The sequence below is a fragment of the Carcharodon carcharias genome, chromosome 1 (assembly GCF_017639515.1).
Source record: "Carcharodon carcharias isolate sCarCar2 chromosome 1, sCarCar2.pri, whole genome shotgun sequence".
Lineage (NCBI taxonomy): Eukaryota > Metazoa > Chordata > Chondrichthyes > Lamniformes > Lamnidae > Carcharodon > Carcharodon carcharias.
In genome coordinates this window covers 267,591,014-267,618,645 of record NC_054467.1, presented here as the reverse complement: position 1 = coordinate 267,618,645, position 27,632 = coordinate 267,591,014, and the positions used below count along the sequence as shown (strand labels likewise).

Sequence of the window (27,632 nt, the reverse complement as noted above, 5' to 3'; positions counted from 1 at the left end):
TTCCTCTGACACCTTACGTCACATCAACAATTTCCAGTTCCCTAGCCCCAATCGCTTCCTCTTCACCATGGACGTCCAATCCCTCTACACCTCCATCCCCCACCAGGATGCTCTGAGGGCCCTTAGCTTGTTCCTCAAACAGAGGCCCGAACAATCCCCATTCACCACTACTCTCCTCCGTCTGGCTGAACTTGTTCTCACACTGAACGATTTCTCCTTTAACTCCTCTCACTTCCTCCAAATAAAAAGTGTGGCTATGGGTACCCGCATGGGCCCCAGCTATGCCTGTCTCTTTATGGGGTATGTGGAACATTCCTTGTTCCAGTCCTACTCCGGCCCCCTTCCACATCTCTTTCTCCGGTACATCGATGATTATTTCGGTGCTGTTTCATGCTCTCGTCGGGACATGGAAAATTTATTAATTTTGCTTCCAATTTCCACCCCTCCATCATTTTCACATTGTCTATCTCTGACATTTCCCTTCCCTTCCTGGACCTCCCTGTCTCAATTTCTGGTAATAGACTGTCCACCAATACCCATTACAAACCTACCGACTCCCACAGCTACCTCGACTACAGCACCCCTCACACCCCGCTTCCTGTAAGGACTCCATCCCATTCTCTCAGTTCCTTCGCCTCCGTCGCATCTGTTCTGATGATGCTACCTTCAGAAACAGTTCCTCTGACATGTCCTCCTTCTTCCTTAACCGAGGTTTTCCACCCACGGTCGTTGACAGGGCCCTCAACCGTGTCCGGCCCATCTCCTGCGCATCCGCCCTCACATCTTCTCCTCCCTCCCAGAAACATGATAGGGTCCCCCATGTCCTCATTTATCACCCCACCAGCCACCGCATTCAATGAATCATCTTCTGCCATTTCCGCCAACTCCAGCATGATGCCACCACCAAACACATCTTCCCTACACCCCCCCGGTGGCATTCCGTAGGGATCGTTCCCTCCTGGACACCCTGGTCCACTCCTCCATCACCCCCTACTCCTCAACCCCCACCTATGGCACCTCCCCATGCCCATGCGAAAGATGCAACACCTGCCCCTTCACTTCCTCTCTCCTCACCGTCCAAGGACCCAAACACTCCTTTCAAGTGAAGCAGCATTTCACTTGCATTTCCCCCAACTTAGTCTACTGCATTCGTTGCTCCCAATGCGGTCTCCTCTACATTGGAGAGACCAAACATAAACTGGGCGACTGCTTTGCAGAACACCTGCGGTCTGTCCGCAAGAAAGACCCAAACTTCCCTGTCGCTTGCCATTTTAACACTCCACCCTGCTCTCATGCCCACATGTCTGTCCTTGGCTTGCTGCATTGTTCCAGTGAAGCCCAACGCAAGCTGGAGGAACAGTAACTCATCTTCCGACTAGGCACTTTACAGCCTTCCAGACTGAATATTGAATTCAACAACTTTAGATCATGAACTCTCTTCTCCATCCCCACCCCCTTTCCGTTTCTTCTCCCTTCCTTTTGTTTTTTCCAATAATTTATATAGATTTTTCTTTTCCCACCTATTTGCATTATTTTTAAATCTTGTATGCCCTGCTAGACTTACCACCCCACCCCCACTAGAGCTGGACCTTGAATGTCCTGCCTTTCATTCTTAATTAGCACATTCATTTAGATAATATCACCACCTTCAGCACTTCTTTGTTCCTTTGTCTGTGACATCTTTTGATTATCTGCTTCTATTACTGCTTGCTTGTCCCTACAACCACACCACCCCCCCACCACTTCTCTCCCCCCACCCCCACCCCCCACCTTAAATGAGCTTATATTTCACCCCTCTTCTAATATTCAATCAGTTCTGTTGAAGGGTCATAAGGACTCGAAATGTCAATTCTTTTCTTCTCCGCCAATGCTGCCGGACCTGCTGAGTTTTCCAGATAATTCTGTTTTTGTATCAAAAAATGAAGTTGTCTTTTAAAATTATGACAATTCATTTTTCGATATGGGGGAGGATGTCATGAAGAGATATTAATGTCTAGAATGTTATTGGAAATTATTTTAAAATTGAAATCGTAGTAGGATCTATGTCTATGTGTGTGTCAATGTGTTAGTCTGTGGGTGTGTGTTAATTGGATTAAAGCCAGCTAGTTTGGGTGCTTTGATGTACAGTAATTTTGAGATTTTAATTAGGTAAATGTAGGGAGGAAAAGGTAAAGTGCAATTTGCATTTTTAAATAAAACATTCAAAAGAATGGGTGAAATCTTGCACCTAGCTAGGAGACACCAAGCAATGTGTTTATATTACTAATAAAATTAGTGGGATGAAAATGTTGGAAGATATTTTGGAAGATATAACATTAAAAGCCTAGGATACATTCAAGGGGGAAGCTAAGTATAAACAGAAATGAATTTTGTGTGTGAAGGTCAGAGGCATGTATGACCTAATCAGCCTGTAAGCCAATAACTGTGTTTGCAAACTGAATTGAACCTAATTTTGAATTTGTAAGGTCAAATGTGGTTTGCCTGGTGTCTGTTGAAAATCTATGGTTTACTGTTGCCTTGGTGAAGATTTACCTGGGAGTGATTAATTTGGGGATTTGTTTAAAAATTATTATGATAGTAATTTGTAGACATGTGTATGTGTTTAATTTGTTGTTAAATTAATCAATGTTTAATTTAGTTTTATATAAAATCCTCAAGGTTTGGTGGTTTTATTCCTGAATGCAGAGCTGCATCTGAAACATACCAGTTGAAAATATAGGTTATGACAGTTATTCAAGCATCCCTCTGGGATTTAAATAACTCAACCTTTACCAACTGCTGTTCTATAACAGTGAGCGCCTCCTGGAGCAAAGTGTTCAGGTAACTTTTCCCCTCCCTGATGTGGCTCAATGTCTGCAGCTCAGACTGCAGCACCTTAACTTGGATCCGAAGCTCCCCGAGCTACAAACACTTACTACAGATGGGTTCACTCTAGATCACTTTGGTGTTCAGCAGATCCCACATGCTGCAGCAACAACATATCACCCATTCTGCCTTCACCATCGTACTTTATTTATTTTATTAGTTAATTACTCTTGTATCCCTGCTCTTTAAATTGAAGAATCCCTATGCTTTTCACTTTATTGTAATTATTTTTTTACAAAGTATCGATCTTATACCTAAGAAGCTATTTTTAAGAAAAAGAAAATAAAGACTAGAGACCTAAAAAGAAACTACAGACCTTAATTTTATTTTAAAATTGTACTTTAAGTTTTACCTTACTGTCCCACAAGGGGAAACATCCTTTCAGCATCCAGCCTATCAAATCCCCTCAGGATCTTTATATGTTTCAATAAGTTCACCTCTCATTCTTCTAAACTCTGACAGATGCAGGCTCAGCCTGTCGAGCCTTTCCTCATAATACCCACCACCCCAGTCCCCAGGGGTCAATCTGAACTGTTTCTCATGCACTTATATCCTTTCTTAAATAAGGAGACCAAAACTGAACTTCAGATGTGGACTCACCTGTACAACTGGAGCAAAATATCCCTACAGCAAGGAATTAAGAAGGTAAATGGAAGTTTGGTCTGTGTTGCTAGGGGGTTGGAGTTTAAAAATAGGGAAGTCTTATTACAACTGTACAGGGTGTTGGTGAGGCCACACCCAGAGTACTGTGTACAGTTTTGGTCCCCGTATTTAAGAAAGGATATATTGGCATTGGAGGCCAGTATAATCTCAAAAGAGATTAACTAAGCTGATGCCTGGGATGAAGGGGTTGATTTAGGCCTTTATTCAATAGAGTTTAGAAGAATGAGGGGTGATCTTACTGAAATGTATAAGGTTCTGAGGGGGCTTGACAGGGTAAATGTTGAAATGTTTCTGCTAATGGGGGAATCTCAAACTAGGCGACATGGTTACTGAATAAGGGGACACAGTTAAAACTGAGATGCGAAGCAATTTCTTCTCTCAGAGGGTAGTGGATGTCTGGAATTCTCTACCCAAAGAGTTGTGGAGGCTAGATCACTGAACCTACTTGAAGAGGAGGTAGAAACGTTTTTGAAATATCAGGGAGTTGAGGGCTATGAGAAGCTGGCATGAAAGAGGAGTTGAGGCCTGGGGAAGATCAGCCATGAACTTATTTAATGGCGGGGCAAGCTTGAGGGGCTGAATGGCCTATTCTTGCTCCTATTTCTTATGTTCTTATGTACTTTTATATTCCATTCCCCTTGCAATAAACAACATTCCAATTGCCTTCTTAATCACTTGATGTATTGGTGGGATTTTCCAATCCTACCCACCGCCAGGATTGTCCGGTCCCGCATAAAATCATAGAGTTTAGAAGAATGAGGGGTGATCTTACTGAGATGTATAAGGTTCTGAGGGGGCTTGACAGGGTAAATGTTGAGATGTTTCTGCTAATGGGGGAATCTCAAACTAGGCGACATGGTTACTGAATAAGGGGACACAGTTAAAACTGAGATGCGAAGCAATTTCTTCTCTCAGAGGGTAGTGGATGTCTGGAATTCTCTACCCAAAGAGTTGTGGAGGCTAGATCACTGAACCTACTTGAAGAGGAGGTAGAAACATTTTTGAAATATCAGGGAGTTGAGGGCTATGAGAAGCTGGCATGAAAGAGGAGTTGAGGCCTGGGGAAGATCAGCCATGAACTTATTTAATGGCGGGGCAAGCTTGAGGGGCTGAATGGCCTATTCTTGCTCCTATTTCTTATGTTCTTATGTTCTTTTATATTCCATTCCCCTTGCAATAAACAACATTCCATTTGCCTTCTTAATCACTTGATGTATTGGTGGGATTTTCCAGTCCTACCCACCGCCAGGATTGTCCGGTCCCGCATAAAATCATAGAGTTTAGAAGAATGAGGGGTGATCTTACTGAGATATATAAGGTTCTGAGGGGGCTTGACAGGGTAAATGTTGAAATGTTTCTGCTAATGGGGGAATCTCAAACTAGGCGACATGGTTACTGAATAAGGGGACACAGTTAAAACTGAGATGCGAAGCAATTTCTTCTCTCAGAGGGTAGTGGATGTCTGGAATTCTCTACCCAAAGAGTTGTGGAGGCTAGATCACTGAACCTACTTGAAGAGGAGGTAGAAACGTTTTTGAAATATCAGGGAGTTGAGGGCTATGAGAAGCTGGCATGAAAGAGGAGTTGAGGCCTGGGGAAGATCAGCCATGAACTTATTTAATGGCGGGGCAAGCTTGAGGGGCTGAATGGCCTATTCTTGCTGGCCTTTGGCTGGCCTGCCAAATCTCTTGTGGCAGGTCCCACCATGGTGGGCCTGGAAAATCTGGCCAATGTGATTCATGTACCACGGCATCCAGATCCCTCTGTACCTCAGAGTTCTGCAATCTCTCGCCATTTAAATAATTTTTTGTTTTTCTATTCTTTCTGCTAAAGTGGGCAAGTTCACATTTTCCCACACTATATTCCACTCACTTCGCCTCTCAATACTCCTTTGTAGCCTTCTTATATCCTATTCACAAGTTACTTTCCCACCTATCTTTGTGCCATTAGAAAATGTAACAACTATACATTTGGTTCCAACATCAAAATCATTGATACAAATTGTAAATAGTTGAGGCCCCAGCACTGATTCCTATGGCACTCCACTCAGCATATTTTGCCAAATCAATAATAACCCATTTATACCTACTCTCTTTTTCTTGTTGCCTCACCAATCCTCTATCCATGCCAATGTGTTACTTTCCACGCCATGCGTGCTTATTTTTTGCAGTAACCTTCAGCATGGCATCTTGTCAGAAGCTTCTGGAATCTCAGTACAGCCCATCCACTGGTTCCCCTTTATCCACATTGTTGGTTACTACCTCAAAGATCTCCAATAAATTAGTCAGGCGTGATTTCCCTTTCACAAAACCATGGTGAGATTTTCGAAGTGCCCCGTTATAACCTCCTTAATAATAGATACCAGCATTTTCCCTATGACAGGTATTAAGCTAACTGGCCTGCAGTTTCCTGGTTTCTGTCTCCCTCCTTTCTGGAATGGAGGAGATACATTCACTATTTTCCAATCTGGTGGGACCTTTCCAAAATCCAGGGAATTTTAGAAAATTAAAATCAGTGCAGTTACTAGCTCAGCAACCACTGCTTTTGGATGAAGTCCATCAGGACCTGGGGACTTCTCAGCTTTTCATTCTAATATTTTTGTCAGTATTCTTTCCCTGGTGATGAAAATGGTTTTAAATTCCTCCCTCTCTTTCACCTCCTTCTTCACAATTATTTTTGGAATGTTATTTGTATCCTCTACAGTGAAGAAGGGACAACATACCTGTTCAATTCATCCACCATTTCCTTACTTTACATTGTTAATTCCCCAGACGCAGACTCTGGAGGACCAACACTCACTCGACTTACTCTTGTTCTTTTTAAATAGCTGTAGAAAATCTTACTCTCTGTCTTTCTAGTTAGCTTTCTCTTCAACTCTAATTATTCCCTCCTTATTAATTTCTTAGTCATTTTTTACTGTTCTTTATATTCTGTCCAATCTTCTGACCTGCCATTCATCTTTGTAGAATTTATATGCCTTTTCTTTCAATTTGACACCATCTTTAACTTTCTGAGTTAGCCATGAACAGTGTGTTCTTTTCCCATTGGAATGTATCTTTTCTGAGTATTCTGAAATATCTCTTTAAATATCTGCCATTGCATCTCTACAGACCTATCCCATAATCGAATTTCCCAGTTCAGGTTAGCTAGCTCCGTCTTTGTTCCCGCATAATTGTCCTTATTAAAGATTAAAATACCAATCTTAAATCCACTCCTCTCCCTGAAACTGAATGTGAAATTCAATCATATCATGATCACTGCTACCCAGGTCATTAATTCATCCTGTACATTGTACATTAACACATCTAGTAAAACCTGCTCTTTGGTTGGCTCTAGAACATGCCGCTCTCAGAAATTGTTCTGAAAACACACCATGAACTCATCATCCAGGCAATCTTTATCAACCTGATTTGTCCAGTCTGCACGTAGATTAAAATCATGCATGATAATCGTCGTAACTTTCTCATAAGCTGCCATTATTTCTTTCTATTCACCCCACCCTACAGTGTGGTTACTGCTAGGGGACCTAAAAACCACTACTACAAGTGACTTCTTACATTTACTATTTCTCATCTCTGCCCAAACTGATATCACATCTTCATCTCCAAATTTAAGGAAATCTCTCTCTATTTTATAAATGTCATTTTTAATTAACAGAGTTACCTCTCCATCTTTCCTTAGCTTCTTGTCCTTTCTAAATGTCATGTACCTTGAATATACAGGTCCCAATATTTTTCACCTTACAGTGATGTCTCTGTAATGAATATCAGAACATAGATGGCTATCACATCATACATACGTATTTCTATTTAGACCATCAATTCATCTGTTTTGTTACAAATGCTACATTTATTCAGATACAGAGCCTTTAATTCTATCTTTTCACTATTGTAGTAATCTCTAGCCTTATCTGCTGGTGCACTTTCAAGTTTGTCCCTTCCTGCGACACTCTGATCATCATTTCCCTTATTGCTATCTTGCTCGCTTTCCTTGTCTGCTTTATTTAATTCATTTCACAAACTTGATCCCTCACCCCCATTATTTAGTTTTAGGCCCTCTCTACCACCCTAGTTAAACAACTCACCAGAACACTGGTCCCCAGCACGGTTGAGGTGAAGATCGTCCCACTGGCACAACTCCCACTTTCTCCATTCCTGATGTCAGTGCCCCATGAATTGAAACCAATTTCACTCACACCAATCTTTCAGCCAAGCATTTATTAATCTAATCCTATTCACCCTATTCCACTTTGCTCTTAGCTCAGAGAGTGGGTGTTATTTTTTTAATATTTTAGGGAGATATTGTGTTATTCTGGCTGGGTGTCTGTGCCTGTGAGTGTGATTAAATTAAGCTAGACAGAGTTAATAGGAGTCAGGCATCCAAAGGGGCATTAGATGATTATTTAAATCAAAACAATATCCATGCATACAAGGAAAAGGCAGGGTAATGGCACTAGGTTTTAATGCTCATTTGGAGAACCATTGTCGACACAATGGGCTGAATGGCCCCCTTCTGTGTCATTACAATTCTGTGATTCTGTTCGGGTGTTAGGAAATATGAAAAGATTAAGATGTTAAGTTTGAGGTACAAGTAAATTGGTTAGATCTAATAATTGCACTTTTAGATGAATTGAGAGGTTGTTTGAATTTCAAAGGGGAATCAGAGGTAAGAAGGAAAACTCTTGCATTTTGCAGGAATCCAGAGGTAAATGGTAGTGGGGTATCATATTTTTATTGACCCAAAAGCAAAGACAAGATGGAAGCATGAAAGATTTTATATTTGGAAGGGTTTGAGCTTCAAAGGGGTGTGAGAACAATAGGACTGAGATGAAAGTGGAAAAAGGTATATTAGAGTTACTGTGGAGAGCTGTTTTTTTAACTATTGAGCGGGATTACTATTGAGCCGCTAAGCTGGAGATGGCTGGAGCTGTTTGAGCTGCTGAGAAGTCTTGGGCTGCAACAAGCAGTTTCATTCCGAAGTAAATTCCACCGTGAAGTGGAAAGGGTACAGGTCATGTGGTATACCTTTATTGAAGCTACAGCAGTCTGCCTTGTGTGATAATACCGGATTCCAGAATTAAATATCTATAAAGGAGTGTTGTGTGGAAAGTGTTTAATTGTGGGTTTGACCAAATAGAACATTTTAGGGGAATGTTTTGCAAGACTAACCTTAATTGTGTAACTGTAATCTTGTGTGCTTAAGTTTTCTTTTATTTGTGTTACTAAAACTTTTACTTTTAATTTTTAAAAACTCAAAAGTGTTACTGGACCTCTAAATGCTGGGATTGCTCCGTTGTCTTCTCGTTAATAGAATACAAAAAACAAGGTTGTGGCCTGTGAGCCAAGTTTCATTCTGGGATTTCATCTGAACAGCAGTTAATACCATAGATCATTGAAGATGGCAGGGATGATGAGACAGCAGTGAATAAAGCATTCAGTACCTTAGGCTTTATAAATAGCGGCATTGAATACAAGAGTATGGAGGTCATGTTGACCATAAAACCAAAGGACATAGGAGCAGAAATTAGGCCATTCGGCCCATCGAGCCTGCTCCGCCATTCAATCATGGCTGATAAGTTTCACAACCCCATTCTCCCACCTTCTCCCCATAACCTTTCATCCCCTTACCAATCAAGAACCTATCTAACTCGGTCTTAAATACACTCAATGACCTGGCCTCCACAGCCTTCTGTGGCAATGAATTCCATAGATTCACCACTCTCTGGCTAAAGAACTTTCTCCTCATCTCTGTTCTAAAAGGTCTTCCCTTTACTCTGAGGCTGTGCCCTTGGGTCCTAGTCTCTCCTACTAATGGAAACATCTTGCCCACGTCCACTCTATCCAGGCCTTTCAGTATTCTGTAAGTTTCAATCAGATCCCCCCTCATCCTTCTAAACTCCATTGAGTATAGACCCAGAGTCCTCAAACGTTCCTCATACGTTAAGCCTTTCATTCCTGAGATCATTCTCGTGAACCTCCTCTGGACCCTCTCCAGGGCCACAACATCCTTCCTGAGATACGGGGCCCAAAATTGCTCACAATATTCTAAATGTGGTCTGACCAGAGCCTTATAAAGACTCAGCAGCACATCCTTGCTTTTATATTCTAGTCCTCTTGAAATAAATACCAACATTGCATTTGCCTTCCTAACTACCGACTCAACCTGCAAGTTAACCTTAAAAGAATCCTGGACAAGGACTCCCAAGTCCCTTTGCACTCCAGATTTCTGAGTTCTCTCCCCATTTAGAAAATAGTCTATGCCTCTATTCTTCCTACCAAAGTGCATGACCCCACGTTGTATTCCATCTGCCACTTCTTTGCCCATTCTCCTAACCTGTCCAAATCCTTCTGCAGCCTCCCTGCCTCCTCAATACTACCTGTCCCTCCACCTATCTTTGTATCATCTGCAAACTTAGCCAGGATGCCCTCAGATCCTTCATCTAGATCATTAATGTATAAAGTGAAAAGTTGTGGTCCCAACACTGACCCCTGCGGAACTCCACTAGTCACCGGCCGCCATCCTGAGAAGGACCCCCTTATCCCCACTCTCTGCCTCCTGCCAGACAGCCAATCTTCTATCCATGCTAGTACCTTGCCTCTAACACCATGGGCTCTTATCTTACTGAGCAGCCTCCTGTGCGGCACCTTGTCAAAGGCCCAAAACAGAGGGGTTACAATAGCAATTTTCCAGTCCTCTGGGACCCTCCCTGACTCCAGTGATTCCTGAAAGATCACCACTAATGTCTCCACTATCTCTTCAGCTATCTCCTTCAGAACCCTGGGGTGTAATCCATCTGGCCCAGGTGATTTATCCACCTTCAGACCTTTCAGGTTTCCTAGCACCTTCTCCTTGGTAATGATCACCTCTTGTGATCTCTTCTACTCACCTCTGCCCCCCGACTCTCTTGAACTTTGGGGATGTCACTCGTGTCTTCCACTGTGAAGACTGACGCAAAGTACCTATTCAGTTCCTCCACCATTTCTTTGTTCCCCACTACTACTTCTCCAGCGTCATTTTCCAGTGGCCCAATGTCCACTTTTTCCTCTCTTACCCTTTATATATCTAAAAAACTCTTGCAATCTTCTTTTATATTACTGGCTAGTTTAATCTTCTCCTTCCTTATTTCTTTTTTAGTTATCCTCTGTTGGTCTTTGTAGGCTTCCCAATCCCCTGGGTTCCCACTGCTCTTCGCCACATTGTATGCTTTCTCTTTAGCTTTTATGCTGTCCCTGACTTCCCTTGTCAGCCATGGTTGCCTCGTCCTCCCTTTAGTATGACTCTTCTTCCTAGGGATGAATTTTTGCTGTGTCTCCCAAATTACTCCCAGAAACTCCTGCCATTTTTGTTCCACTGTCTTTCCTGCTAGGCTCATCTCCCAGTCAATTCTGGCCAGCTCCTCCCTCATGCCTCTGTAGTTGTCTTTATTCAACTGTAATACCATTACATCTGATTCCAGCTTTTTCCTCTCAGATTGCAGGGTAAATTCTATCATATTATGGTCACTTCCTCCTAAGGGTTCCTTCACCTTAAGCTCCCTTATCAAATCTGCCTCATTACACACCGCTAAATCTAGAATTGCCTGTTCCCTAGCGGGCTCCACCACAAGCTGCTCCAAAAAGCCATCTCGTAGACGTTCCACAAACTCCTTTTCTTGGGATCCACTACCAACCTGATTTTCCCAATCTACCTGCATATTGAAATCCCCCATGATCAGTGTAATCTTGCCTTTCTTACACACCTTTTCTATCTCCTGGTGTATCTTGTGCCCCACATCCTGACTACTGTTCGGAGGCCTGTACATAACTCCCATTATGGTTTTTTTACCTTTGCTGTTCCCCAACTCTACCCACACAGATTCTACATCATCTGACCCTACGTCATTTCTTGCTATCGATTTAATTTCATTTCTTACTAACAAAGCAACCCCACCCCCTCTGCCAACCTGCCTATCTTTTCGATAGGATGTATATCCTTGGATATTTAGCTCCCAGTCCTGATCCCCTTGCAGCCATGTCTCCGTGATGCCCACCACATCATACCTGCCAATTTCAATCTGCGCCACAAGCTCATTTACTTTATTTTGTATAATGCGTGCATTCAGATACAACCTTCAGTCCTGTATTTCCCATCCCCATTCTCATTGTCGTCCCTCTCTCTGATGTGCTTGAAGTTAGATTCCTAGCCTTTTCCAAACACTCTGTCCTATTTTGTGTTCTGGAGACTTTAATAACCTCTCCTGGGCTCTCCTTTCTTTTCAGTTTTTTCATAATTTTCCATGAAGTTGAATCCACCCCCCAACATTGTTTCCCATTTGTCGGACTTCTTAGAATTCTACCCTTCCCTTCCCCCCCACTTTCTAGTTTAAAGTCCTGTTGACCACCCTATTTACCCTTTTCATTAGAACATTGGTCCCAGATCGGTTCAGGTGGAGACCGTCCCAACAGTACAGATCCCTCCTGTTTCAATACTGATGCCAGTGCCCCACGAAATGGAACTCCTCTTTCCTGCACCACTCCTTTAGCCACATGTTTACTTCCCTTATTCTCACATCCCTATGCCAATTTGCACGTGGCTCGGGTAGTAATCCGGAGATTATAACCCTTGAGGACCTGTTCTTTAATTTAGTTCCTAGTTCCTGATAACCACCAAACAGGTCCTCTTTCTTAGTCTTACCTATGTTATTTGTCCCAACGTGGACCACAACAACTGGATCCGCTCCCTCCCTCTCCAATATCCTTTCAAGCCGGTCAGAGATGTCCCTCACCCTGGCACCAGGCAGGCAACATACCATGCAGGACTCTCGATCCTACTTACAAAGGATGCTATCAATTCCCCTAATTATAGAATACCCTACAACTACCAACTACTTTGTACAAGACACTAGTTAGGACTCTCTGGAGTACTGCGTCCAGTTCTGGGCACCATACTTGAGAAAGGATGTGAAGGCATTGACGAAGGTACAGAGAAGATTCACAAGAATGATTCCCAGGATGAAGAACTGTAGTAATGAGGATAGATTGGAGAGGTTGGGATTGTTTTCCTTGGAGAGAAGAAAGCTGAGAGGAGACTTGATCGAGGTACTCAAGATCCTGAGAGGTACGGACAGGGTAAATAATGAGAAACTGTTCCCACTCAAGAGAACATCAGGAACTAGAGAGCACAGTTTCAAAATATTTGGCAAAAGGAGTAAATGTGATGTGAGGAAAATTTTTTCACCCACAGGTTGGTTGGCATCTGAAACAAGCTTCCTGAAAGGGTGGTGAAGGCAGGTTTGATTGAGGTATTCAAAAGGGAATTGGATTGTTATCTGAAAAGAGAGAATGTGCAAGGTTACGGGGATAAGGCAGGGGAATGGGATTAGGTGGAATGCTCTTTCAGAGAGCCAGTGCAGACACGATGGGCTGAATGGCCTCCTTCTGCTCCTTAAAGATGCTGTGATACTGTGAACACCGGCTGAGATCATAACAGTAGTAATCCAGAGTTCATTACCTTTGAGGTTCTGCTTTTTAATTTAGCTTCTAGCTGCTCATACTTCCTCAGCAGAACCTTTTTCCTACTTGTTGGAACCTATTTGGTCCATGACAACTGGGTCTTTCTCCTCCCATTGCAAGTTCCTCTCCAGGCCAAAGCAGATGTCCCAAAACCTGGCACTAGGCAGGCACCACAGCCTCCTGGACTCTCACCCTCGGCTGCAGAGAACTGTGTCTATTTCCCTAACTGTACTGTCCCTGAAAACCGCAACATCCCAGTTAAAACCCCCAGCTTAAATGGCTTCTTGTACCATGGTCAGTTGGCGCACGCAACTTGTAAACACTACTGTCACCTATACAAGCTGCAAGAACCCTCAAAACTGTTGGACGATTGTAAGGGATGAGACTCCTACATTTCTACCTTCTGGATCCCCTTACCTGCTTCATTCACATTCACACCCTCCTGTCCCTGACCACGGACCAAATCAGAAGAACCTATCCTGAGGGATGTGATTGTTTCCTGGTACAAAGTGTCTGGGTGACTTTCCCCCTCCCAGATGCATTGCAGTGTCCGTAGCTCAGCCTCCAGTTCAATGACTCTGAGCCAAGTCTCACAGAGTCAGCTTGGATTTATGAAAGGGAAATCATGCTTGACAAATCTACTGGAATTTTTCAAGGCTGTAACTAGAAGAGTTGATGTCGGGGAGCCTCATCATGTGGTTTATTTGGACTTTCAGAAGGCTTTCGCCAAAGTCCCACATAAGAGATTGGCGTGTAAAATTAAAGCGCATGGGATTGGGGGCAGTGTATTGAGATGGATAGAAAACTGGTTGGCAGACAGGAAACAAAAAGTAGGAATAAACGGGTCTTTTTCTGAATGGCAGGCAGTGACTAATGGGGTACCGCAAGGTTCGGTGCTGGAAATACAGTTGTTCATAATATATATTAATGATTTAGATGAGGGAATTAAATGTAATATCTCCAAATTTGCAGATGACACAAAGCTGGGTGGGGGGGTGAGCTGTGAGGAGGATGCAGAAATGCTTCAGTGTGATTTGGATAAGCTGAGTGAGTGGGCAAATGCATGGCAGATGCAGTATAATGTGGATAAATGTGAGGTGATCCATTTTGGTTGCAAAAACAGGAAGGCAAATTATTATCTGAATGGCTATAAATTGAGAGATGGGAATGTGCAACGAGACCTGGGTGTCCTCATACACCAGTCACTGAAGGTAATCATGCAGGTACAGCAGGCGGTAAAGAAGGCAAATGATATGTTGGCCTTCATAGCCAGAGGCTTCGAGTACAGGAACAGAGATGTCTTGCTGCAATTGTACAGGACCTTGGTGAGACCACACCTGGAATATTGTGTGCAGTTTTGGTCTCCTTATCTGAGGAAAGATGTTCTTGCGGTAGAGGGAGTGCAGTGAAGGTTTACCCGACTGATTCCTGGGATGGCGGGATTGACATATGAGGAGAGATTGAGTCGGTTAGGATTATATTCGCTGGAGTTCAGAAGAATGAGGGGGGATCTCATTGAAACCTATAAAATTCTAACAGGACTGGACAGGGTAGATGCAGGAAGGATGTTCCCGATGGTGGGGGAGTCCAGAACCAGGGGTCACAGTCTGAGGATATTGGGTAGACCATTTAGGACTGAGATGAGGAGAGATTTCTTCACCCAGAGAGTGGTGAACCTGTGGAATTCATTACCACAGAAAGTAGTTGTGACCAAAACATTGTATGTTTTCAAGAAGGAGTTAGATATAGCTCTTGGGGCGAAAGGGATCAAAGGTTAAGGGGAGAAAGCGGGAGCAGGCTATTGAGTTGGATGATCAGCCATAGAAACAAAGAAACATAGAAACTAGGAGCAGGAGTAGGCCATTTGGCGCTTCGAGCCTGCTCCGGCATTCATTATGATCATGGCTGATCATCCAACTCAATAGCCTGCTCCCACTTTCTCCCCATACCCTTTGATCCCTTTCTATCTGTGCACATTAAATCAACATTTCCCATCATTATCTCTTTTTTCATTCTTTTATGGGACATGGCCCTCACTGGCCAGGCCAGCATTTTATTGCCCATTCCTAATTGCCCTTGAAAAGGTGGTGATGAGCTGCCTTCTTGAACCACTGCAGTCCATGTGGTGTAGGTGCACACACTGTGCTGTTAGGGAGGGAGTCCCAAGCTTTTGACTCACCGACAGTGAAGGAATGGTTTCTAGTTCCAAGTCAGGATGGTGTTTGGCTTGGAGGGGAATTTGTAGGTAGTGGTGTTCCCATGCATCTGCTGCCTTTGTCCTTCTAGGTGGTAGAGGTCGTGGGTTTGGAAAGTACTATTGAAGGAGTCTTGGTGAGTTGCTGCAGTGCATCTTGCTGCTGTGTGCTGATGGTGGATGTTTAAGGTGATGGATGGGCTGCTAAACAAGTGGCTGCTCTGCCCCAGATGATGTCGAGCTTCTTGAGTGTTGTTGAGGCTGCACTTATCCAGGCAAGTGGGGAGTATTCCGTCACACTCCTGACTTGTGCCTTGTAGATGGTGGACAGGCTTTGGGGAGTTAGGAGATGAGTTACTCTCTCTAGAATTCCCAGTCTCTGACCTGCTCTTGTAGACATAGTTTTGATATGGCTGTTCCAGTTCAGTTCCTGGTCAATGCTAACCCACAGGATGTTGAAAGTGGGGGGATTCAGCAAAGGTAATGCCACAGAATTTCGAGGGGCAATGGTTAGATTCTATCATGTTGAAGATGATCATTGCCTGGCACTTGTGTTGTGCGAATCTTACTTGTGACTTGTCAGCCCAAGCCTGGACACTGCCCATGGTCTTGCTGCATTTGAACATGGACTGCTTCAGTACCTGAGGAGTTGTGAATGGTGCTGAACATTATGTACGCATCAGTGAACATCCCCTTTTCTGACCTTCTGAAGGAAGGAAAGTCATTGATGAAGCAGCTGAAGATGGTTGGGCCAAGGACACTACCCTGAGGAACTCCTGCAGTGATGTCCTGAGACTGAGGTGACTGACCTCCAACAACCACAACCATCTTCCTTTGTGCTGGGTATGACTCCAACCAGTGGAGAGTGTTCAGGAGGTTCCCATTGACTCCAGTTTTGCTCGGGCTCCTTGATGCCACACTCGGTGAAATGCTGCATTGATGATAAGGGCTGTCACTCATGCCTCACTCTCACTTCTGCCGAAGTGCATCACCTCACACTTCACTGTATTACATTCCATCTCTCAATTGTCTGCCAATTCTGCTCACCTATCCATGTCCTGTTACAGTTGATTGGTATCTCATTCACTGACATTCAAGTTTGATATCATCAGCAAGTGTTGATATTTTGCCTTGTATTCCAATATCCAAGTCATTTATATAGAGCTCACAGAGCAGCGGTCCTAGCACTGATCCTTGGGGAAAGCCACTGACTACCATCCTCCAGTCTGAAAAAAACAACCATTTCCCATAACTAGTTGTTTTCTATCCCCATGAGTAACTCACCTACTGACTCCCCAAAGCCTGTCCACCATCTACAAGGCACAAGTCAGGAGTGTGATGGAATACTTTCCACTTGCCTGGATGAGTGCAGCTCCCACAACACTCAAGAAGCTTGACACCATCCAGGACAAAGCAGCCACTTGATTGGCACCACATCCACAAACATTCACTCCCTCCACCACTGACACACAGTAGCAGCAGTGTGTGTACCATCTACAAGATACACTGCAGGAATTCACCAAGGCTCCTGGGAAAGCACCTTCCAAACCCATGATCAATACCACCTAGAAGGACAAGGGCAGCAGATAGATGGGAACACCACCTCCTGGAAGTTCCCCTCCGAGTCACTCACCATCCTGACTTGGAAATATATCACCGTTCCTTCACTGTCACCGGGTTAAAATCCTGGAACTCCCTCCCTAACAGCACTGTGGGTGTACCTACACCACGTGGACAGCAGCGGTTCAAGAAGGCAGCTCACCACCACCTTCTCAAGGGCAACTAGGGATGGGCAATACATGCTGGCCCAGCCAGCGAAGCCCACATCCCGGGAATGAATAAAAAAACAATTTTCCATCCGAGCTGACACTGAGCCTCCTATTCCATAAGCCTTAACTTTGTTAAACAGCCTTTTAGGTGGCACTTTGTCAAATATTTTCTTAACATTCATATAGATAACATTTTCCAATCACATAGATGACAGTTGACCTTCATCAACTTTCTCAGTTACTTCATCAAAGAATTCAGTTAGATTAATCATCTGCCTTTCACAAATCTGTGTTGCCTCTCCTTAATTAACTCAAACCTCTCCAAGTATCTGTTGACTAATTTTGGCCATAATCATTTTTTGCAAAACGTTACCTACCCCTAATATTAAACTGTAGTAATTGGATTATCCATGCATCTTTTCTTGAATAAAGCTGTCTCATTTGCCTGTGGCAACTTCCCCATATCGAGGGAAGAATAGAAGATTATAACAAGCTATTCCATTATCTCCACTTCCACTTTTTTTAGCAAAATGGATGCATGCGATCTGGGTCAAGGCAATTATGCAATTTATGCTTCTATGGGGTCTCAGTAATTTTGGGCTGTGAGTCAGTGAGTGGCCAAATCTGATTCCAGGCATTTCAAGCATTGTGAGTGACCCTGCGTTGAATGCCATTTTCATTCTGACCCGTCTGGTCGCGGGAAAATCATGAACAGAGATATGGACGAGAAAGGAACATTGTGAACACAGTCTTCATACTCACCAAGTCCACAGTATTGGCAACGTTAAGCAATCGTTTCACTACAGCATCTTTATTACTCCCCACATTCTGATACTGAAAGGAAAACAAATGATTGGTGACGTTTCTGTGAGTCAAACAGGTCTACCCAGACTCCCAGTGATCCCAACTGCCCTCCACTGATCCTCCACACTCCTCACACTCACCCTCCACATGATCCCACACACTCCTCATACTCAACATCCACTGATCCTCCACACGCCTCACTCTCAACCTCCACATGATCCCCCACAACTCCTCACATTCACCCTCCACAGATCCTCCACACGCCTCACAATCAACCCCCACTGATCCTCCACACTCCACACACTCACCCTCCACATGATCCCACACACTCCTCACACTCACCCTCCACTGATCCTCCACACTCCTCACACTCACCCTCCACTGATCCTCCACACTGCTCACACTCACCCTGCACTGATCCTCCACACTCCTCACACTCACCCTCCACATGACCCCACACACTCCTCACACTCACCTTCCACAAGATCCTCCACACTCCTCACACTCCCCCTCCACATGATCCTACACACTCCTCACACTCAACCTCCACATGATCCTCCACACTCCTCACACTCCCCCTCCACATGATCCTACACACTCCTCACACTCACCCTCCACTGATCCCACACACTCCTCACACTCACCACATGATCATCAACACTCCTCACACTCACAATCCACATGATCCAAAACACTCCTCAGACTCACCCTCAACATGATCCTCCACACTCCTCACACACACCCTCCACATGATCCTCGACACTCCTCACAATCACCCTGCACATGATCCCAAACACTCCTCACACTCACCCTCCACATGATCCTAAACACTCCTCACACTCACCCTTCACATGATCCTCGACACTCCTCACAATCACCCTGCACATGATCCCAAACACTCCTCACACTCACCCTCCACTGATCCTCCACACTCCTCACACTCACCCTCCACATGATGCCACACACTCCTCACACTCACCCTCCACATGATCCTCGACACTCCTCACACTCACCCTCCACATGATCCCACGCACTCCTCACACTCACCCTTCACATGATCCGCCACACATCTCACACTCACCCTCCACATGATCCCACACACTCCTCACACTCACCCTCCACTGATCCTCCACACTCCTCACACTCACACTCCACATGATCCCCCACACTCACCCTACACATGATCCTCGACACTCCTCACACTCACCCTCCACATGATCCCAAACACTCCTCACACTCACCCTCCACATGATCCCACACACTCCTCACACTCACTCTCCACTGATCCTCCACAATCCTCACACTCACCCTCCACATGATCCCACACACTCCTCACACTCAACCTCCACTGAACCTCCACACTCCTCACACTCAACCTCCACATGATCCCACACACTCCTCACACTCACCCTCCACTGAACCTCCACACTCCTCACACTCACCCTCCACATGATCCTACACACGTCTCACAATCAACCTCCACATGATCATCCACACTCCTCACGCTCACCCTCCACATGATCCCACACACTCCTCACACTCACCCTCCACTGATCCTCCACACTCCTCACACTCACCCTCCACTGATCCTCCACACTGCTCACACTCACCCTGCACTGATCCTCCACACTCCTCACACTCACCCTCCACATGACCCCACACACTCCTCACACTCACCTTCCACAAGATCCTCCACACTCCTCACACTCCCCCTCCACATGATCCTACACACTCCTCACACTCAACCTCCACATGATCCTCCACACTCCTCACACTCCCCCTCCACATGATCCTACACACTACTCACACTCACCCTCCACTGATCCCACACACTCCTCACACTCACTCACCACATGATCATCAACACTCCTCACACTCACAATCCACATGATCCAAAACACTCCTCAGACTCACCCTCAACATGATCCTCCACACTCCTCACACTCACCCTCCACATGATCCTCGACACTCCTCACAATCACCCTGCACATGATCCCAAACACTCCTCACACTCACCCTCCACATGATCCTAAACACTCCTCACACTCACCCTTCACATGATCCTCGACACTCCTCACAATCACCCTGCACATGATCCCAAACACTCCTCACAATCACCCTCCACTGATCCTCCACACTCCTCACACTCACCCTCCACATGATGCCACACACTCCTCACACTCACCCTCCACATGATCCTCGACACTCCTCACACTCACCCTCCACATGATCCCACGCACTCCTCACACTCACCCTTCACATGATCCGCCACACATCTCACACTCACCCTCCACATGATCCCACACACTCCTCACACTCACCCTCCACTGATCCTCCACACTCCTCACACTCACACTCCACATGATCCCCCACACTCACCCTACACATGATCCTCGACACTCCTCACACTCACCCTCCACATGATCCCAAACACTCCTCACACTCACCCTCCACATGATCCCACACACTCCTCACACACCCTCCACTGATCCTCCACAATCCTCACACTCACCCTCCACATGATCCCACACACTCCTCACACTCACCCTCCACATGATCCCACACACTCCTCACACTCAACCTCCACTGAACCTCCACACGCCTCACACTCAACCTCCACATGATCCCACACACTCCTCACACTCACCCTCCACTGAACCTCCACACTCCTCACACTCACCCTCCACATGATCCTACACAGGTCTCACAATCAACCTCCACATGATCATCCACACTCCTCACACTCACCATCCACTGATCCTCCACAATCCTCTCACTCACCCTCCACGGATTCTCCACAACTCCTCACACTCACCCTCCACATGATCCTCCACACTCCTCACACTCACCCTCCACTGATCCTCCACACTCCTCACACTCACACTCCACATGATCCCCCACACTCACCCTACACATGATCCTCAACACTCCTCACACTCACCCTCCACATGATCCCAAACACTCCTCACACTCATCCTCCACATGATCCCACACACTCCTCACACTCACCCTCCACTGATCCTCCACAATCCTCACACTCACCCTCCACATGATCCCACACACTCCTCACACTCACCCTCCACATGATCCCACACACTCCTCACACTCACCCTCCACTGATCCTCCACAATCCTCACACTCACCCTCCACAGGATCCCACACACTCCTCACACTCACGCTTTACATGATCCTCCACATGTCTCACACTCACCCTCCACTGATCCTCCACACTCCTCACACTCACCCTCCACAAGATCCTCCACACTCCTCACACTCACACTCCACATGATCCCCCACACTCACCCTACACATGATCCTCGACACTCCTCACACTCACCCTCCACATGATCCCAAACACTCCTCACACTCACCCTCCACATGACACCACACACTCCTCACACTCACCTTCCACATGATCCTCCACACTCCTCACACTCCCCCTCCACATGATCCCAAACAGTCCTCACACTCACCCTCCACATGATCCCACACACTCCTCACACTCACCCTCCACTGATCCCACACACTCCTCACACTCACTCACCACATGATCATCAACACTCCTCACACTCACACTCCACATGATCCAAAACACTCCTCACACTCACCCTCAACATGATCCTCCACACTCCTCACACTCACCCTCCACATGATCCTCGACACTCCTCACAATCACCCTGCACATGATCCCAAACGCTCCTCACACTCACCCTCCACATGATCCTAAACACTCCTCACACTCACCCTCCACATGATCCTCGACACTCCTCACAATCACACTGCACATGATCGCAAACACTCCTCACACTCACCCTCCACATGATCCTAAACACTCCTCACACTCACCCTCCACTGATCCTCCACACTCCTCACACTCACCCTCCACGTGATGCCCCACACTCCTCACACTCACCCTCCACATGATCCTCGACACTCCTCACACTCACCCTCCACATGATCCCAAACACTCCTCACACTCACACTCCACATGATCCCACACACTCCTCACACTCACCCTCCACTGATCCTCCACACTCCGCACACTCACACTCCACATGATCCCCCACACTCACCCTACACATGATCCTCGACACTCCTCACACTCACCCTCCACATGATCCCAAACACTCCTCACACTCACCCTCCACATGATCCCACACAATCCTCACACTCACCCTCCACTGATCCTCCACAATCCTCACACTCACCCTCCACATGATCCCACACACTCCTCACACTCAACCTCCACATGATCCCACACACTCCTCACACTCACCCTCCACTGATCCTCCACACTCCTCACACTCACCCTCCACATGATCCTACACACGTCTCACAATCAACCTCCACATGATCATCCACACTCCTCACACTCACCATCCACTGATCCTCCACAATCCTCTCACTCACCCTCCACTGATTCTCCACAACTCCTCACACTCACCCTCCACATGATCCTCCACACTCCTCACACTCACCCTCCACTGATCCTCCACACTCCTCACACTCACACTCCACATGATCCCCCACACTCACCCTACACATGATCCTCGACACTCCTCACACTCACCCTCCACATGATCCCAAACACTCCTCACACTCACCCTCCACATGATCCCACACACTCCTCACACTCACCCTCCACTGATCCTCCACAATCCTCACACTCACCCTCCACATGATCACACACACTCCTCACACACACCCTCCACATGATCCCACACACTCCTCACACTCACCCTCCACTGATCCTCCACAATCCTCACACTCACCCTCCACAGGATCCCACACACTCCTCACACTCACACTTTACATGATCCTCCACATGTCTCACACTCACCCTCCACTGATCCTCCACACTCCTCACACTCACCCTCCACAAGATCCTCCACACTCCTCACACTCACCCTCCACATGATCCTACACACACCTCACACTCATTCTCCACATGATCCTCCACATTCCTCACACTCACCCTCCACTGTTCCTCCACACTCCTCACACTCACACTCCACTGATCCTCCACACTCCTCACACTCATCCTCCACAGATCCTCCACACTCCTCACACTCACCCTCCACTGATCCTCCACACACCTAACACTCACCCTCAACATGATCCCCCACAACTCCACACACTCAACCTCCACTGATCCCACACACTCCTCACACTCACTCACCACATGATCATCAACACTCCTCACACTCACACTCCACATGATCCAAAACACTCCTCACACTCACCCTCAACATGATCCTCCACACTCCTCACACTCACCCTCCACATGATCCTCGACACTCCTCACAATCACCCTGCACATGATCCCAAACGCTCCTCACACTCACCCTCCACATGATCCTAAACACTCCTCACACTCACCCTCCACATGATCCTCGACACTCCTCACAATCACACTGCACATGATCGCAAACACTCCTCACACTCACCCTCCACATGATCCTAAACACTCCTCACACTCACCCTCCACTGATCCTCCACACTCCTCACACTCACCCTCCACATGATGCCCCACACTCCTCACACTCACCGTCCACATGATCCTCGACACTCCTCACACTCACCCTCCACATGATCCCAAACACTCCTCACACTCACACTCCACATGATCCCACACACACCTCACACTCACCCTCCACTGATCCTCCACACTCCGCACACTCACACTCCACATGATCCCCCACACTCACCCTACACATGATCCTCGACACTCCTCACACTCACCCTCCACATGATCCCAAACACTCCTCACACTCACCCTCCACATGATCCCACACAATCCTCACACTCACCCTCCACTGATCCTCCACAATCCTCACACTCACCCTCCACATGATCCCACACAATCCTCACACTCACCCTCCACTGATCCTCCACACTCCGCACACTCACACTCCACATGATCCCCCACACTCACCCTACACATGATCCTCGACACTCCTCACACTCACCCTCCACATGATCCCAAACACTCCTCACACTCACCCTCCACATGATCCCACACAATCCTCACACTCACCCTCCACTGATCCTCCACAATCCTCACACTCACCCTCCACATGATCCCACACAATCCTCACACTCACCCTCCACATGATCCCACACACTCCTCACACTCACCCTCCACTGATCCTCCACACTCCTCACACTCACCCTCCACATGATCCTACACACGTCTCACAATCAACCTCCACATGATCATCCACACTCCTCACACTCACCATCCACTGATCCTCCACAATCCTCTCACTCACCCTCCACTGATTCTCCACAACTCCTCACACTCACCCTCCACATGATCCTCCACACTCCTCACACTCACCCTCCACTGATCCTCCACACTCCTCACACTCACACTCCACATGATCCCCCACACTCACCCTACACATGATCCTCGACACTCCTCACACTCACCCTCCACATGATCCCAAACACTCCTCACACTCACCCTCCACATGATCCCACACACTCCTCACACTCACCCTCCACTGATCCTCCACAATCCTCACACTCACCCTCCACATGATCACACACACTCCTCACACTCACCCTCCACATGATCCCACACACTCCTCACACTCACCCTCCACTGATCCTCCACAATCCTCACACTCACCCTCCACAGGATCCCACACACTCCTCACACTCACACTTTACATGATCCTCCACATGTCTCACACTCACCCTCCACTGATCCTCCACACTCCTCACACTCACCCTCCACAAGATCCTCCACACTCCTCACACTCACCCTCCACATGATCCTCCACACACCTCACACTCATTCTCCACATGATCCTCCACATTCCTCACACTCACCCTCCACTGTTCCTCCACACTCCTCACACTCACACTCCACTGATCCTCCACACTCCTCACACTCATCCTCCACAGATCCTCCACACTCCTCACACTCACCCTCCACTGATCCTCCACACACCTAACACTCACCCTCAACATGATCCCCCACAACTCCACACACTCAACCTCCACTGATCCCACACACTCCTCACATTCACCCTCCCAATGATTCCCCACACTACTCACACTCACCCGCCAGTGATCCTCCACACTCCTCACACTCAATCTCCACATGATGCTCCACAGGTCTCACACTCAACGTCCACATGATCCTCCACACTCCTCACACTCACCCTCCACATGATCCCACACACTCCTCACACTCACGCTCCACTGATCCTCCACACTCCTCACACTCAACCTCCACTGATCCTCCACACTCCTCACACTCACCCTCCACATGATCCTACACACGTCTCACAATCAACCTCCACATGATCATCCACACTCCTCACACTCACCATCCACTGATCCTCCACAATCCTCTCAATCACCCTCCACTGATTCTCCACAACTCCTCACACTCACCCTCCACATGATCCTCCACACTCCTCACACTCACCCTCCACTGATCCTCCACATTCCTCACACTCACACTCCACATGATCCCCCACACTCACCCTACACATGATCCTCGACATTCCTCACACTCACCCTCCACATGATCCCAAACACTCCTCACACTCACCCTCCACATGATCCCACACACTCCTCACACTCACCCTCCACTGATCCTCCACAATCCTCACACTCACCCTCCACATGATCCCACACACTCCTCACACTCACCCTCCACTGATCCTCCACAATCCTCACACTCACCCTCCACATGATCCCACACACTCCTCACACTCACCCTCCACATGATCCCACACACTCCTCACACTCAACCTCCACTGAACCTCCACACTCCTCACACTCACCCTCCACATGATCCCACACACTCCTCACACTCACCCTCCACATGATCCCACACACTCCTCACACTCAACCTCCACTGAACCTCCACACTCCTCACACTCACCCTCCACATGATCCTACACGCGTCTCACAATCAACCTCCACATGATCATCCACACTCCTCACACTCACCATCCACTGATCCTCCACAATCCTCTCACTCACCCTCCACTGATTCTCCACAACTCCTCACACTCACCCTCCACATGATCCTCCACACTCCTCACAATCACCCTCCACTGATCCTCCACACTCCTCACACTCACACTCCACATGATCCCCCACACTCACCCTACACATGATCCTCGACACTCCTCACACTCACCCTCCACATGATCTCAAACACTCCTCACACTCACCCTCCACATGATCCCACACACTCCTCACACTCACCCTCCACTGATCCTCCACAATCCTCACACTCACCCTCCACATGATCCCACACACTCCTCACACTCACCCTCCACATGATCCCACACACTCCTCACACTCACCCTCCACTGATCCTCCACAATCCTCACACTCACCCTCCACAGGATCCCACACACTCCTCACACTCACACTTTACATGATCCTCCACATGTCTCACACTCACCCTCCACTGATCCTCCACACTCCTCACACTCACCCCCCACAAGATCCTCCACACTCCTCACACTCACCCTCCACATGATCCTCCACACACCTCACACTCATTCTCCACATGATCCTCCACATTCCTCACACTCACCCTCCACTGATCCTCCACACTCCTCACACTCACACTCCACTGATCATCCACACTCCTCACACTCATCCTCCACAGATCCTCCACACTCCTCACACTCACCCTCCACTGATCCTCCACACACCTAACACTCACCCTCAACATGATCCCCCACAACTCCACACACTCAACCTCCACTGATCCCACACACTACTCACACTCACCCGCCAGTGATCTTCCACACTCCTCACACTCAATCTCCACATGATGCTCCACAGGTCTCACACTCAACGTCCACATGATCCTCCACACTCCTCACACTCACCCTCCACATGATCCCACACACTCCTCACACCCACCCTCCACATGATCGCACACACTCCTCACACTCACGCTCCACTGATCCTCCACACTCCTCACACTCAACCTCCACTGAACCTCCACACTCCTCACACTCAACCTCCACATGATCCCACACACTCCTCACACTCACCCTCCACTGATCCTCCACACTCCTCACACTCACCCTCCAAATGATCCTACACACGTCTCACAATCAACCTCCACATGATCATCCACACTCCTCACACTCACCATCCACTGATCCGCCACAATCCTCTCACTCACCCTCCACTGATTCTCCACAACTCCTCACACTCACCCTCCACATGATCCTCCACAATCCTCACACTCAACCTCCACTGATTCTCCACACTCCTCACACTCACCCTCCACTGATCCTCCACACTCCTCACACTCACCCTCCACATGATCGTCCACACTCCTCACACTCACCCTCCACTGATCCTCCAAACTCCTCTCACTCAACCTCCACATGATCCCACACACTCCTCAAACTCACCCTCCACTGATCCTCCACACTCCACACACTCACCCACCACTGATCCTCCACACTCCTCACACTCACCCTTCACATGATCCTCCACACTCCTCACACTCACCCTCCACATGATCCTCCACACTCCTCACAATCACCCTCCACTGATCCTTCACAATCCTCTCACTCACCCTCCACATGATCCCACACACTGCTCACACTCACCCTCCACTGATCCTCCACACTCCTCACACTCACCCTCCACTTATCCCCCACACTCCCCAACACTCACCCTCCACATGATCCTCCACACTCCTCACACTCACCCTCCACTGATCCTCCACACTCCTCACACTCACGCTCCACATGAAACCACACACTCCTCATACTCACACTCCACTGATCCTCCACAATCCTCACACTCAACCTCCACTGAACCTCCACACTCCTCACACTCACCCTC

At 47.2% G+C, this 27,632-nt stretch overlaps 1 protein-coding gene across 1 annotated transcript in view; it reads right to left on the bottom strand.

The window, feature by feature from the left end:
* The window catches only part of LOC121276098 (disintegrin and metalloproteinase domain-containing protein 12-like), a 772,855-nt gene that overhangs the window by 58,713 nt on the left and 686,510 nt on the right, over positions 1-27,632 (bottom strand). The window contains exon 8 of the mRNA XM_041184044.1: positions 17,745-17,816. Coding sequence (XP_041039978.1) covers positions 17,745-17,816 — 72 coding nt within the window. The remainder of the gene's footprint in view (positions 1-17,744; positions 17,817-27,632) is intronic.